At 38.4% G+C, this 16226-nt stretch overlaps 3 protein-coding genes across 4 annotated transcripts; 1 reads left to right on the top strand and 2 right to left on the bottom strand.

The window, feature by feature from the left end:
- Window positions 1-1308: 1308 nt before the first annotated feature.
- Window positions 1309-4660, bottom strand: mblac2 (metallo-beta-lactamase domain containing 2). Its single transcript, XM_053480434.1, has 2 exons — window positions 4098-4660; window positions 1309-2627 (listed from the first exon to the last, which is right to left on the bottom strand). The coding sequence occupies exons 1-2, from the start codon at window positions 4537-4539 to the stop codon at window positions 2239-2241; spliced, it is 831 nt and encodes a 276-aa protein (XP_053336409.1). The 5' UTR covers window positions 4540-4660; the 3' UTR covers window positions 1309-2238.
- A 119-nt stretch (window positions 4661-4779) lies between these two features.
- On the top strand, window positions 4780-9853 carry polr3g (polymerase (RNA) III (DNA directed) polypeptide G). Its single transcript, XM_053481234.1, has 7 exons — window positions 4780-5019; window positions 5701-5830; window positions 6055-6123; window positions 6197-6256; window positions 6335-6396; window positions 8721-8840; window positions 9663-9853. Exons 1-7 carry the CDS (start codon window positions 4909-4911, stop codon window positions 9747-9749), a joined length of 639 nt encoding a protein of 212 aa, XP_053337209.1. The 5' UTR covers window positions 4780-4908; the 3' UTR covers window positions 9750-9853.
- A 38-nt stretch (window positions 9854-9891) lies between these two features.
- On the bottom strand, window positions 9892-15104 carry lysmd3 (LysM, putative peptidoglycan-binding, domain containing 3). 2 transcript variants are annotated; one of them, XM_053481232.1, is made up of 4 exons: window positions 15004-15090; window positions 14518-14598; window positions 12216-12486; window positions 9892-11531 (listed from the first exon to the last, which is right to left on the bottom strand). In XM_053481232.1, exons 2-4 carry the CDS (start codon window positions 14520-14522, stop codon window positions 10872-10874), a joined length of 936 nt encoding a protein of 311 aa, XP_053337207.1. In that variant the 5' UTR covers window positions 14523-14598; window positions 15004-15090; the 3' UTR covers window positions 9892-10871. The 2 variants fall into 2 exon arrangements, with proteins under 2 accessions (XP_053337207.1, XP_053337208.1); XM_053481233.1 differs by lacking the exon at window positions 14518-14598 and having other exon boundaries at window positions 15004-15104.
- Between the last annotated feature and the right edge of the window lie 1122 nt (window positions 15105-16226).

Here is a 16226-nt window from a genome sequence, read left to right as displayed (position 1 = left end):
GCATGAATCATTAGTCACATAGTAAGAACACAAACAATATTACACCATTCTTCTTCTTCTCAAGATTTAAACGTAGTGTCTGTGCTTTATAAGTGTCACATGCGAAGTTTGCTTTGGCACGCAAAATCAACTCAAAGATCTGCACAGCGTACACAACTTTGTACACAACACCTCTACCCTGTCTCTAATTCAGCTTAACATTTAATATTTACCTTCTTGTTAACTGGGATTCTGGATAAACAGCGATGCAAGATTATCACCCTGTAAAGTGTTGTCTGCTCACTCCATTCAACTTAACAAGCTTTTACACTCCTCACATATCATCTTTATCTACATTGCAATATACAGTATGCTCTTGCTCCGAGCAGATTTAAACAGAAATACATTCATCTGGTACGCCACATGTTAATATGAAGCAACATCTATTTCTTTTTTTCTTTTTACATTTGTCACTTCGCACTAATTCCAAAAGACATTTTCTGTACATTTTTCAAATGCAATGACAAAATCTTAACACTTTCTTGTCCTATTTGATGGTGTAGGACTGGTGGAGTCTGTAGGTCCTGCAGATGTTCTGGATCTGTCTAGTAAGATACTCAACTCAACTGGAGTAAAGAGGAATAGCAACCTGGAAGTTTTCAGATAGTTCTGCATATAGGAAGTCACTATAATGTGATCTTGTAGCTACATCAACAAGTGAACACAAACCTGATTGGTCACCTGGCATTCCAAGTATCCTTATATCACTGTGTGCATCAATCTGCTTGTTTGCTACACAATACTGCACTTCCTGCTTTAAACTGGCTATTACAGTACTGACATCATCAGTGAACGAGTACTGTATATATACAGCAGGATATTATTATTATTATTATTATTATTAACTTTAGGGTGTTGAAAATACCTCTGCTGTTCACATCACATTGTTGTTTATTTTTCTACTACAGCTCATCCTGGCGTGTTTTATTAATTCATAATTCATTACTAGTTCTAAAATGTTTTAAGTGTAATAAGCAAGCAGAACCGTCCTGTTTTTTTGGTTAAGCGTTAATAAGGTTATCAACCAAAATGTGTAATTAATGTTGATATGCAAGATTTATGCTTTATAACAGTTGCAAACAAAAGTTTGTACCCCCTTTTTTGAATTTTGTGTCTATGTGGTAAAACATCATTTAAAAAAATCATCTGATCATAGTCGGTCTTAGTATCAGGCAACTACAATCTCAGACAAACAAACATACATTGGGACATACTGGAAAGCAAAGTGAAGCAAGTTTACATATTTTTTGTGGGTGTTTTTTTTTTGGGGCATTTTTTGCAAGATTTAGTGGAGACACAGCACCATGGGCCCCAAGAATGTTATAAAGCACCTCAGCAACTAAACTGAGCCATGTTCAGTATTGTTTTTAAAGCAGCTGGTGCCAAGAGGAATTATAAATTCAGGTTAAGTGAGATTTGATGGCCATTTAATTTAATTTACTTAATTATATAAGTTTTTTAAAAATGTTTTGATTGTTTTATATGCAAAGATATGAATATAGTGTTGGCAATGGAAAATATTGATAATATTTTGGGGTGGCTGAAACAGATTATCGGCATTTGCATTATTTTCTAAGGGAATATGCGTCTCACAATACAAAATTTGCAGTAAGACTTCAATTTGTATGCCGAGGTATCTCTCAAGCTCAGCTTTCTTACAACTTACCCCCTTAAACTTATCCTGTGGAGGCCGTAAGGGGTACTTACTATTACCCACATGATTTTTCCTTTTTGGCTACATTTTTGTTAAATAAATAATGGCACAGTTAAAAGTTATATGTTGTAGTCCATCTGAGATTGTATTTGCCTATTTCTAAGACCCACTATAATTTGTATTACCCAAAAACATAGAATTAAAAGAGGGAAGTTTTACACGACTGTATGTATATAAATTGCAGTAAAAAACAAAAAAACTGTCAGTTTTTGAAAACAGATCAAAGAAAAAAGTTAATGTATTTCAATAATACCAAAACCATACCACTGTGGGTGATATTATATGCTACACATTGGCATAGCACAATGAGAACAGTCTCATACTGCAAATAAGATTAAACCATATCTATACTAAGAAGTGACAATCCATGCCTTATATCTTTTCATTTTCGTTCTATTCTGTTAAGTATCTGACAATGACTTCAGCCGATCATTATTGCTCAGTGCTGAATTTGTCCTGCATATTGTTGCATACAGTTCTAATAATTAACAACAGGCACAACAGGAGTTGGAAGCCCGAAGTGCCAAGCTGGCTATTGACTTCACCGCACAGGTAGTCAACTTGTGACACGTTCCCGCACTAGAGATGTAGGTGGAGGCCAGCCTGTGGAGCCTCTTGGCTCCAAAAGCATTATAATGGCCAGGCATGACCTGCTCCACTTCCTCCTTGTCCACCATCTCTACCAGCCTCTGACAGCTGCGCACATAGTCGCCAACCGCGCTGTAGGGCAGCCAGTCGATCATGGAGCCGTCGTAGACCACGTCTCCACTGAACAGTAACTTGTTGTCCTTGTCATGGAGGCAGATGCTGCCTCTGGAGTGACCTGGCATGTGAAGCACCGTCAGCTGACGGTCCCCGAGGTTGATGACATCGCCTGAAAAAAATTTAAAGGAAAAAAGGAGTACAGCAACTGGATACGAGTCTGCACTGCAGCACTGACACAGCATAAGCTGAAATGACCGGAACACAAACTATTATGGAAAATTTCAATCATGTATGCAAAGCAACTCAGCTACAAACGGAGACAATATGTTCTGTTAATACAATTATTATCCTAACCTAATATTGAAATCAATATAACGCATAAAAAGGGATTTATTTATGTATGTATGTACTGTATGCAGTGGAAAAATGGTGGACCGATTATGCCAAACTGCCCTTATGTCTTACAGAGAATGTGTGCTTATGGTGTTATGGACTGGTGTTGCACTGAGATTTAGTATTCCTGAAATAGGCTTTAAATCCACCTCAACACTGGCAAGGATAAACTGGTTAAGAGATTCATCAATGAATGAATGAATTAATAACTTTGATCTGTCTCCTGGGTCCAATTCAGTGGAGTATCTCTCATCTCTGCTTCTGATACTAAAATTCCTTTAGCAAGATCTATGGAGAACTTCTTTTCTAAAGATCTTAGTATCTGGTCTTGATAATGACAATTATTTGTTAGTTGAATTACACATGTGGAATTTAGGCTGGAACTGAACTCTGAAAGAAGGCTGATTACCAGTGCATTAGATCGTCTCTGTTAGTATTACTTCATTCTTCAGCATTGAATTATAACAAAATCAGGCACGCTTAGTAATGTGGAGAGTTTGTGTAATTGATTTACTGACCATTCTGCTATATAATTGTATAGCTTACCGTCTCAATACAATTCAGATAAAGAAGAAAACCACATTAGGCAGAGGGCTTGGTTCTCTAACTACATCCATGCTCCTTTAATATTCTTGTTATTCAATTGAGTTCGATTTTTTCCATACAGGCAGTTTCTAACCGGAGAAATGCAAAAACTACACCACGATTAAACAGGCAGAGATAAATAATAATAATAATAAAAACATAAGAATATGATTTTATATCTAAAATAATTTGGGATAAAAAGCAGCACCGCCTCCGACTCACAGCTCCAGCACCAATCCTAAACTCTGGTTACACCTTGCGTAATTTCTGCTCTAGGTTCCCTAGTGTTCTCCCAAAAACCTGCCGTAATTAATACTGTACCTGTGAATGAGTGTGCAAGTAATTGGTGCCCTGAGATGGAGTGATATTCTATCCCAGCTGTGTTCCTGCCTCATATACAGTGTGTTCTGCAACCCAAAAGACTATAATAGCAGAATAAAGAGAATTAGAGACTTTTGGTGCAAATAACTGGCAAATCAAAGAGATGCAAAAGTGGGGGGGAGGGGTGTACTATGAATAAGACCCCATTGTGTGAGATTGTGTAAGCACACGCCCGTGGATTTCTGAAACATCTGCAAGCTGCTGCTGATGTCAGTGTGATGCTATTTGTTTCCTTCTCATCAGCACCAGGAGAAGCTCAGCACTGCATGCCGCTACACACCTTCCTGCAGGATGTGGGTGGGCTGCACCGGCTTCACTCTGTACTGCCTGGCCGTCCAGCCCGGGCACGGATTCTCCACGATCTCCCGGTCAGACAGCCATGTCACCGTCTCGAAGTTGTCTCCGTTGGCGAGCGCATCGACCTCGGCCTCGTGCACGCCCACCTGTTGGAACTGGTGCAGACCGCCCGAGTGGTCGAAATGCACGTGCGTCCCGATGGCCAGCAGCGGGTTTTTTCGCTTGGCGTCGTCTCCCAGCAGGCCTTTGGCGCTGATGTACTCGGGCAGACTGCGCAGGCCGAGGCCGGCGTCGATCAGCACGTCCTGGTGAGATCCAGGAATCAGCCAGATGTTCGCCCTGTTTCCCGATGCGTAGAAACGCTCCTGAATCCAAAACAGGCCGTTTTCGAGCGACTTGTGCGCATACCAGTCCGTCGCGGACATCACAGTGCATGTACGTTAATGACGTTACGGAACCGAGACAAATTAATCCGAGTTACTGGAACACAAACGCGCGTGACGGGCGTAGCAAGCCGTAATACCTCCTTCTCCGTAACTGGCGCTTGTTGGGAGCTGCGCTAGTATGACGTAAACGGGAAGTGAAATGATGATTGGTTGAATATTAGGTTAATCCCCGCCCACTTCAGGCGCTGAACTATAAATACCCAGACGCGGCCACGAAAACTCAGGTTCGTTGTTTAATGTTATGTGTAGAAAGGAACAGGGTTTTTTTTAACCGTGAGTGTATTTCGCATCAGCTACTGTTAAAAAAATAAGTATATATACTGCTTTTCAGGATATTATCAGGAAAGTATGGCAGGTAAAGGCAGAGGCATAGCGGCTTTTACGTTTAATATAGAGGCACTGGGAATCACCAGAGGATCCATGCCTGAGACTCAGCGTGGGCCACAACCACTGTTTCCTGTAAGTTCTAGTTTGCTGGCCTGTTCTTTATTATTGCAGTATTATGATTGGAAAAAAGTATTAGGCCAAACCTGCAGTGATATTGTATCCAAATAAATGTGAGAGTGGAGTTGTGCAGTTGGTCCATCTATTGCAGCTATAACAGCGTCCACTCTTTTTTTTTTTTTTTTAAGCTGTTTACGAAATTTTTGAAGTGTTTCTGTATAAATTCATGCCCATTCATTCTTATGAGGTTAAGCACTGATGTCGGATGAAATACCAGGCTCGAAATCTCCATTCCAGTTCATCCCAAAGGTGTTTGATGGGGTTGAGTTCAGGGCTCTGTGTGGGCCAACAAGTTCTTCCACAACCAACTCATCAAACCATGTCTTTATAGTCCTTTGCTTTGTGCACTCGGGCACGGTCATGTCGGAATATAAAAAGATCTTCCACAAACAGTTGGTAGCATAGCATTGTCCAAGATGTCTTGGTATGCTGAAGCATTAAAATCTCCCCTCGCTGGGGATAAAGAGCCTGAATGAAACACCGGAATTCATGGCCAATCCTGAATTAACAGGTTTGGTCAAATACTTTTGTCCATATAGTGTATGTTTTTTCTCTATATCAATATATCTGTATTTGTGGCCACACAGTATGGTGCATCATACAGCACTACTAAACTGCATTTTATGTGTTTAACAGCAAGTGGAGTTTAAACCAGTGCCTCTAAAGGCTGGTGAGGATGAAGACTACATGTTAGCTTTGAAACAAGAGATAAGGGGAAGAATGAAAGGTCTGCCTTTCAACATAAAGCCATGCTCAGGCAGGAGTGGTGGGTTGTGCTCTTGCAGATTAAATCACAGTAACACAATGCGCTATGGCTTTCATTAGCAGCACTTAAGACTGCTCACTGATCCACACATGGAGCACATTGGGATTGGTGTTCACACCTTTGGGTTATTAGTTTTCATTTTGATTAAGGACTGAAGTGAAAAGATCTTGGGCATTTCAAAACAAATGGAAAAAAAAGTCATGGCGCTTGTTTTGTTTTTTCAGATGTGGAACGGTATAAAGAAAAATATGTAAGGGAATGCCAAAAAGTCGAGGATGAAGAATGGACACCAGGTACGACCTCCACTACAAATAGGGCTTATTATGCAATTTGTTATTACAGTTTTGTCCTAAATTGTTTTTGCAGACTGGAATCGTCTTCCAAAGGAGCTAATGCCCCAGAAGAAGAAAATAGGAAAGAAGACTGGTAACTTTACAGAATTGTTGCAAAGCACATTACTGCCTTTGTATGCCATTGTTAAATAAAACAAAAAATCATTCACAGATCCTAAGAAACCTAGAAAGATTTCAAGAAAAGATCAGGAGGCTTTGCTGTCTAAACTAGATGTAAGTTTTATTATTTTTAGGTCGTACTGTATTTGTTGCAAAACTATACTTTTATATAAAAAAAAAATTGAAGATTCTTCAGTACTGAAGAATCTATTTTCTAAGTAGGCTTTAATGGAAACCTCTCAGGGGAACCCTTTCTTTCCTTTCTATTTAATCCTTAAGCGATGCTCTTAGTTTCTAGATTAAATCATTTGTATTCTTCAGTAGGCCAAGCCTAAAGTATTGTTTCTCTTTAGTTATTAAGATGCTGAACTTAAACCTTAATTAATGTATATAGTGCAAGTAAAAGGTTTCTAATTTCTAAAAAGGTTTCACATTCTAATTCCTGATTTTTATTTCTTTCTGCATTGTAAAACCGCATCCAAAATAAGCAATAATCTTCTCTGAATAGTTGATATTAAGATGTCTGCAACTTATGCTCTCTAAAGCCTTCATTACGCCTCTAATCCGAGGTGGTGTTAATTGGTGTTTTTTAAAGCTGGTAACGCTAAATTAACTTCTACTCTGTAGCAGAGGTAAGTTTTGGTCCTGCATTCCTGAGAAGGTCTTCATGGGTAAGTAGGTAGGTATAACTTGTACTCAACAACAAAACGCAGGTAAGCAGCTATTAAAAAATGCAAATAGTAGTTTATATACTTTGAGAGCCAGTTTCATGGTGCATGATGTTTTTTTACAAATGCACCTGACAATACTGTTCTTGCAAGGACTTTTCCAGAAGGGCATTCATGTCTTAATGCTTGTTTGTTTTTAAATTAATTATACACTTCCATATTTTTTAGTTTTAAAATCTCTAATATTGCTCTAGAATGTAGAAAAATGAAAAATAAAAACTAAAAGAAAATAATAATTAGGCGTTTCCTGTTACTGTACAGTCGTGGACAAAAGTTGAGAATTACATAAAAATTGGAAAAGTTGCTGCTTAAGTTTTTATAATAGCAATTTGCATATACTCCAGAATGTTATGAAGAGTGGTCAGATGAATTGCATAGTCCTTCTTTGCCATTAAAAATTAACTAAATCCCCAAAAAACCTTTCCACTGCATTACATTGTTGTCATTAAAGGACCTGCTGAGATAATTTCAGTAATCGTCTTGTTGACTCAGGTGAGAATGATGACGAGCACAAGGCTGGAGATCATTGTCAGGCTGATTGGGGTTAGAATGGCAGACTTGACATGTTAAAAGGAAGGTGATGCTTGAAATCATTGTTCTTCCATTGTTAACCATGGTGACCTGCAAAGAAACGCGTGCAGCCATCATTGCGTTGCATAAAAATGGCTTTACAGGCAAGGATATTGTGGCTACTAAGATTGCACCTAAATCAACAATTTATAGGATCATCAAGAACTTTATGAAAGAGGTTCAATTCTTGTTAAGAAGGCTTCAGGGCGTCCAAGAAAGTCCAGCCATCGCCAGGATCGACTTTTAAAGAGGATTCAGCTGCGGGATCGGAGTGCCACCAGTGCAGAGCTTGCTCAGGAATGGCTGCAGGCAGGTATGAGTGCATCTGCACGCACAGTGTGGTGAAGACGTTTGGAAGATGTCCTGGTGTCAAGAAGGGCAGCAAAGAAGCCACTTTTCCAAAAAAAAGGCTTGTCTGGAAAAGAAAAGGTGAGCGCTACCTCACCTTTTCTCACAGAACCTCACAGAACCATCAGTCCTGTGTCATGCCAACAGTAAAGCATCCTGAGACCATTCATGTGTGGGGTTGCTTCTCATCCAAGGGAGTGGGCTCACTCACAATTTTGCCCAAAAACACAGCCATGAATAAATAATGGTACCAAAAAACCCTCCAACAGCAACTTATTCCAACAATCCAACAACAGTTTGGTAAAAAAAACAAAAAAAAACAATGCATTTTCCAGCACGATGGAGCACCGTGCTATAAGGCAAAAGTGATAACTAAGTGGCTCAGGGACCAAAACGTTGAAATTTTGGATCCATGGCCTGGAAACTCCCCAGATCTTAATCCCATTGAGAACTTGTGGTCAATCCTCAAGAGGTGGGTGGACAAACAAAAACCCACTAATTCTGACAAACTTCAAGACTGCTACCCAGTCAGGATTTGGCCCAGAAGTTGATTGAGAGCATGCCCAGTCGAATTGCAGAGGTCCTGAAAAAGAAGGGCCAACACTGCAAATACTGACTCCTTGCATATATGTCATGTAATTGATAAAGTGCTTGTAATTATATTTCAGTACATCACAAACAACTGAAACAAAGATCTAAAAGCAGTTTAGCAGCAAACTTTGTGAAAACTAATATTTGTTATTCTCAAAACTTTTGGCCATGACTTTACATTCCCTGTTCTATATTTTAAAGGAACTTGAGAAGAAAGGTGATAAATTGGACATTGAGAATGAAAAAGAAGAAAAAAAAGGTGATGAGAAAGATGAAGAGGAGGAAGCTGAAGGGGAAGAATATGATGAAGAGCTTGAAGAGGTACAATAATTATCACTCAATAAACTAAAACTGGAAGCAATAACTCGTACCCCAGCAAAATATAGGCTGTAAATTGAGAATTACACAATGATTAGTAATTTGAGGTTAAATGTAAGAAGATTTTAAAGAGCGGGGTGGGGGGGGGATGGGTGCCTGAAACCATTAGTATGTAATCTCATTTATACCAAAGAATAAGGGACATTAAAGTAATTCACCCATAAGGGCTTTGAAATTTATAAAGAAATGAATAAAGTTAAAAATATTTTAGAAACATGTACCTACAGAATGATTTATTTGAATTTGAAGCAGTTTTGCCCTTGTAAATTTTGGATTTGAATGGATGGCACCAGAAGAAACCAGCGTGAACTATATGAATATACTGGCTATATAAAGTGCTAGTACAGGTTTCCAGAAAGACAGATATCGACATTTAGCTGAGTATCAAAAATCCAGCCATTTAGAGCAAGGCTACTTTCAGGACATATTTAGAATCATCATCCTCAAATTTACACTCACCAAATTTGATTTACTACTTATTGTATTAGAAGAGCAGAAAGGGAGCAGTGCTCTTGCAGCACAGTAAGTTTGGCTGGTAACAGTCTGTGGGAAGAATGATACACAGCACTGCCTGATTTTGCAACAGTTTTGTAACAGTCATGCCCTTAAACGTCATTGAAGTGCGATTTATTATAGATAAAAATAAGTTGAAATGTTGACTATTATTGGCTAGTCATTCTTCTACATGACTCCATATTGAAGCATATTGGTCACTTGAGTAATGATGCCTTTTTGAGAAACTAAACATCTACATTCTTTTTTCAGGAGAATGACTACATAGATACCTACTTCGAGGACGGTGATGATTACGGAGCAGGCAGCGATGACAATATGGATGAAGCCACATATTAATCTTTGATCAGAAAATACTGTCATTCAAAGAAGAAAGGGAACTTGTAATATTACTGGTGAAGCACTTAAGTTTAACCAATAAAACATCTTGTACTTGTGTTCCATTACCTACAACTGTTCATTAAAATACAACAAAGGGTAGTAAAATATAATTCATTTATTTTCAACCTGCAATTACGTACTACAGGCCGAAGGCACATACCGCTCAAATTCAATGGTCATGGAAAATAAACTACAACTTGCTCACATGTTTGTCAAGAGTTAAAGATTTCAGCACTGTAGTTGGCAAACAGACCTTTTCAAGCAATATTAAAACAAAGTAAGCAAAACCTCCATCAATACTGTTTGCTATTTTTACCATTTCCTATAATAAATTAATGTATGTATCCCTGACAAAGGAGACATCAATTATCCCTGTGGCGTTCTGAATACACAGTTATGCTTAGCACTGAGCCAAACATTACGTGTAATACAGTTTTCGGCACACATGGGGCAAAAACTGTGCAAAACTCATGACAGAATTTAATTAAAGGAATGGACAGATTGAGCTAGTTCATACTTGGTGCCAGAACAGTTCTAATGGCCCTATTAATGCCCAGTTAAGTGCAGTTATGGCATGGCAGCTTGAGACTCAAGTTTCACAGAGCATGTAGTAATTTCAAATATGAATTCAATAGTTTTTAAACCAGACACAACAGGCCAGGCCTAAAAAACAGTGATAATTTAAATCACCATATCTGCAGCCCCCCCCCAGAACATTGCATTTAAGAACTGATGAGAAATGTCTAGACCAATTAAATCAGTCAGCTGTACCATAACTGATAGAGTAATCAGTTAAATCTTAACAGGAAACTGTAATGTTAAAATTATAAGCCAGTGCCGCAATGGCATTATTGTGCATCCATATATTTTACTGAGGATACATGTTTAATCTTCTCCAAAAGCTTATAAAAGTTCATTATATCTGCAAGTAGCACACATCAAACAATTCTTCATCCATAATTAAACGGTTCAAAAATATTGAACATGTCCTTTTAAGGTCAAATTTTTAACATTACAAAAGTGGTTTTGTTAAGTCCTTAGAAAAATCCTTAAACTGACTTGCTGGTCCATGTCACCCCTTTATGTTCGTTGTTCCTGTATCCGAACAGATGCTTGATGTTCAGTAGCTGGATGCATGGAGGACTCAGGATGAGGAACAGCCTTAGCTTTTAAAATAACACCACCATTGTTTAAGACTGTAGAATCAGGCCTTATGGATTCTGTGGTAGTGTGGTGACTAACATCTGCTTTCATTAGCACCTCGTAGTACAGCAGGTAGAACACCGGTGTGACGATGCCCACAACGAGCATAATGGCTACCGCAGTCCACCACCTCATACCCCAGTCCGCTCCATAGTATGGGTCCTTCCTCACGGCAGACCTGCGCTCTGCCTCTCCCTGAATAGGTGGCTGGGAGTTCAATGAGGACACCACCTCGCTGAGACTGCTTCTGGATGGGCTGGAGTATTTGACCAAAAGTTCAATGTCCTTGTCCTTTTCCTGCAGGAAGCACTCCACACTGTCAGTGGAGGAGGAAGATGAGGGGGAGGAGTCAGCGGAACCTGTGCTCGGGGGGTTCTCCAGGACTCTGCGGACACCGCTGGGTGAGCTTGTTTTCTGGGGAGCCGTGCTGTGTGTTTCTGTGAACAAGCTAAATTTCTTCACAGGGATTTTAATAGACCTCAAGGCGAAGAAATCCTGCTCTGTCAGAAGATTATTGGCTCTCTTTAGATCAGCGACCTGGGACAATTCAACAAACCATGTTACTAACAGTTACCACCAGGGATGCATCACAAAACACTCTATGCAGATACTTAATATTCTTAATATTAAGTAATCAGAAAAACATCTTAATTAGCTCTAGTTTAAGCTTATGGCTTATGATCATAAACACTGTTTTTTTTTTTTTACACACACATAAATGTCTGATCTGAGCTTGCAGAGCTATAGCAGTGTGTGGCTACTAATAGTGAGTGAAAGGTGCTGTACTTTGAATTGTAAATGAATTGTACTTTGACTCTAGGGCAAAGTGTAGTACCAAGTGGCAAGTAGGTTGTATCTTCATGCAAAGGGTGCGTCTAGGTGCTCACACTTCACCGTCCTGGACATGCAAATGCCTTTGCATGCACAGAATAGGCACTCCTTTCAATGACCATGCTCGCTGCTACTTCCCTGTGTGCTTAGACAGTCTGCTCTCAAACTCTTTATATTATCAGTGTTATCTGTTCATTCCAGCCTACATCTGAGGTAAACCACACATTATAACAAGGAACTTTAGTACAAATTAAAGTAAACAACAATGGTATAAAACTAATACCAGTATAGTGGTGAATGAATCTTATACTTATCGCATCAGTATGCACTGTCTGTATATAGTTATCTACTCATGTTACACAGGGGGGAAAAACTGTGGTGTTGACTCACAGAGCAGAAATACCGAAGTGAAATGCTAATCAAAGTGTCCCCCTCCTTAACATCCCTCATCACGTAGACAATGTCATCCTTTCGCTCTCTGGAGGTACTGCGCCGGAGCCTCTCCCTGCCTCTGGAGCGGAGCTCATTGCTCTCTGCATCCTCCTCAGAGCACTCTGTCTCCGAATTGTTCCCGAAGATGTAAGTGTGACCCCCAGTCGCAGGCTGCATTGCCGTTGCTGACTGGAAGCCATTATATTGGTTTCTTCCAGTCATTTTCTCCCTGTTTGCAAAAGCAGACAATAGATAAATGCACACAATATAGTATAGCTCACACAAACACAACAGAGACAATATTTAAGTAATATATTACGAGTTACTATTAAATAAGCTGTCGAATTCTGCAATCGGATTGTTTAGAAGGTGTTTTTTCCCCTACAACAGCTTCTCTGACAGTAGTGCAAGATGTAATTCCAATCATAGGTTCATTAATGTGTCCATTCGAGTGTTTTACTGTTTCTATGTAACATACCAAACACCTTTTGCTGTTTTATTAACCACAAGAACAACAGAAACAGAAGAGAAAAAAAAAATTCTGCAACAACAAACCTTACTATAATCGGATAAATGTATCAAATACAAGTAAACAACAAGGGTATAAATGAAACACTTTTGATGTTTCCCCTGTAGTAGTACAGGCATGTGCTTGCAGTAGTTGTCCTAAGGGTTTGGTGCGTTTAGTTGGGGTCAGTTGGAATTACATGTTTGGTCTATGATCCCTCCTCTGGTCAGTTATTAAGTGTATGATGAAACTTAAAAAAAAAAAATAATAATAAAATAAAAAAAATAATAAAATCTGCAGTGTATTTTAGTGTATACACTGCAGTATGTAAACTAATCAATTAGTGTATACTCCAGTCTTTTCAGAATCTTTTAGAACTGTAAAAGTTGTGTAATTCAAAAATTAAAATTCAAAAATTGTGTATTTCAATTTACTTAGCCTGATAAAAATAAAACTCAGTTTAGAATTTTGCACTTCATCAACTGGGCAGCTTTTGGATCCTTTCAGTCTCTGTCTTCCTGAGATATCTTTTCTCACTCTGGTTACTTAGCCCAAACCGTCAATACTTCTACACATTTGCTATAACTAGTTTTACACAAGTATAAAGTCAACATGAACAAAGAGTTTGTTACCCTGTCATGGAGTATTTAATAATCTACCAAATAACATGGAGTGGAAAGGTTGTTGTTGTTCTATGTCTTATGCTCTTTTTGTCCTCTCTGTCTCTGCTTGTCCCTGTCTCTCTCTCTCCCGTCTGTGTCCGCACAGCAATCCTAAACTAAATGTGAACAAACTATAAAACAAAATAATAATAATAATACAATAAATAAATAAACCTTCTTCAAACCTGGTGACTAAGTGCCTAATGCCAAATTTCTAACCCTTCTTTTCACACTGTTTTTCAGCTGTATGCTTCAGTTACCTTGTTAGCGAACACCCACATGTTTTAGCCAGGAAAACAGAAAATGCTGACCTTTGCACCGTTTCCATCAGGCTTATTCCAGATCTGTGCGTTTTAAGTGTGGTGTGATGTTTCAGATATCAGTTCATATAAGTAACAACTCAGAACTTGTTAAGAAATTTTAATACAGTAAAACCTCACTAAGCCCATTTTTTTTTTTTAAGTACTTTAATTCTGGTCTCTGGCTACTATATCACTGTAAAAAGCTCTGAACCAAGGGAGATAGACACTAACTCTGACTTTTGTCATCATTTTAAATAGTTTACTTTTAGTTTTCATTTGTTTGTGTTTAATTCTGATGAACTGCAAGACAAAGGCAAGCACAGATTTAACTTTAAAGAGCTAAAAGTAATACAGGGGGTTTTATTTACAAAATGTCCAAAAACAAACAGCATAAAAGTTTGGAAAAACCCAAAAATAAGGAAGTAATAAGGTGGCTGGCTAAACAGAAAGTGGCACTAAAGAAATTAAATTTATCAAGGAATGCACAATAAGGTGATCTGATATGTCTCAGATACTATAGCAAATGGTTATATTAACATTACATTTTGGGCTAGATGACCAGTCCTGCTTTTTTTTTTAAATCTGAAAGTAGTTACCTAAATTCATTACTGTTATTGTTCATGAGACAACTCTGATGATCCACATTCCTAGTATCAGAGCTGTGTTGTTACCCATAACATAAAAGGACAAAGTGTTTCGACACCTCCCCTTCTAAATATGTTATAAACGCCTACTAGTGACTTAAAGCCTTACATTAAAATATTTATCACCTCAAAATAGATCTTTACCTCATTCTTTCATATATATCTGTTTAACTCTGCCAGATTGTTTGGTCAAAAATTCAGCACACAGTCAATCAGCATGACGGTCTGGTTATACATGGTAAAAAGAAAAAAAAGTAGTGTCACAGGAGAGAAAATTACAGAGGGATTAATATGACGTTTCATCTTATTGACGATATTAACAAACGCGCGCGCACAATTCAACAAGATTCAACTCGATCATGAATGCTAACCAAACTAGCCAAACAAATGATCAATTTCCCATTAATGTGATTTACACACACTCCCAGCACTTTGGTTCTAACGGCACTAATTCCGTGATACGAGGATACTTTCATTACACAGCCAAATATTCCTAGCCAGCTAGCAGTGTTAGCTTGAGATCATTTAGCTTATTTTTCTCATCACCAATGAGCAAGATAGTCGTTTCGACTATGTAACCCAATATTGAGGGGGGAGCTGCTACGAAACAAACAAACGAACGATAGATACCTGGTACAGTCAGATAAATTCACCGGATCCAGCTAAGCCATTCTCCTCGCTAGTCAAAAAAAAAGCCGAGCGTCCCGTTTGTTTAGCTAACTAGCTATCTAAGCCACGTCGGCACAGTCCCTGCGTCATGACGTATGGAGCAGTGGGCGGGGACCTGAAGGTGATGCGTGTTTTCAGTGAGAGGATGTGTGAAGGTGTCACTGCAGAAATGCACACCACATGAATAATGAGTACTCATACAGAACAGCTTTGGAAAGCGCTTCAAAGCATTTCTTGGCAGTGCCGTGGTCAGGTGTGTATGGAAATATTATAAATACAAATACAATCACTGCTTGGGTGGATATCAGACAGTAATAATAGTAATGATGTCACTAATATAGTGACATCATCACTAATAGTGATAAATGGCATTTGCCATTTAGTACAGTATAATCTTTAAACACACGATCCAGTGTTGTCATCAAATAATTTACTAATCCGTCCAGTAATTAATTAACGCTCTGAAGGTGTATGGCTGATAAGATTTCAAGCAAAGACAGGGAAAAATCTACTATTTGGTCGATCCTGTTTCTCACAAAGGCAGCTGGTAGCTAACAAAATGTGTTTATTAATAATAATAATAATAATAATAATAATGAAAATCCTTATTGTGTACTTAATGTGATCACATACATAAAGATGCTAAATTCCTATAAATCTTCTGATAATACGATATTGTTCAAATGAAGTACTTACCAGCTGTAAACCCTCCCAAAGTACGCGTACGTTTATTCGGTTGTAAAATAATTATCCCATAGGGGGCGGTATTAGCACGCGCTACCTTATACACGTGGATTCCCTGGCGCTTAGTTTACAGTAGATCTGGGCTAATATCATTTAACACTATTGATCCCAGGGGAAACATAAAAGACAAGGGCACAAATGCATGTGAGAATTGAAGAAATAATAAAAATAAAGGTTGAAATAAGAAAAAGTATAAAAAAAATGTAAAATGTTGAAAATTCAAACACAAAAATCTATTTTTTATATTAATATGAAGGATGAATTCATACCATGCACAATTTATATGTTGTAAAGTTAAAGAATATAGGTATTATTTTTACAGCCATGAATAGACAGGACCTACTGTGTACAGTTAATAATAATCTGATCCAACACTTTCGTTCGTTCATTCAGTCAGTCAGTCAGTCAGTCTGTCAGTCAGTAATCACTGGGATCCAGGC

Source organism: Clarias gariepinus, chromosome 21 (assembly GCF_024256425.1).
Source record: "Clarias gariepinus isolate MV-2021 ecotype Netherlands chromosome 21, CGAR_prim_01v2, whole genome shotgun sequence".
Taxonomy (NCBI): Eukaryota; Metazoa; Chordata; class Actinopteri; order Siluriformes; family Clariidae; genus Clarias; species Clarias gariepinus.
The sequence above is the reverse complement of the archived record's forward strand: the minus strand, read 5'-3'. Positions and strand labels throughout refer to the sequence as shown.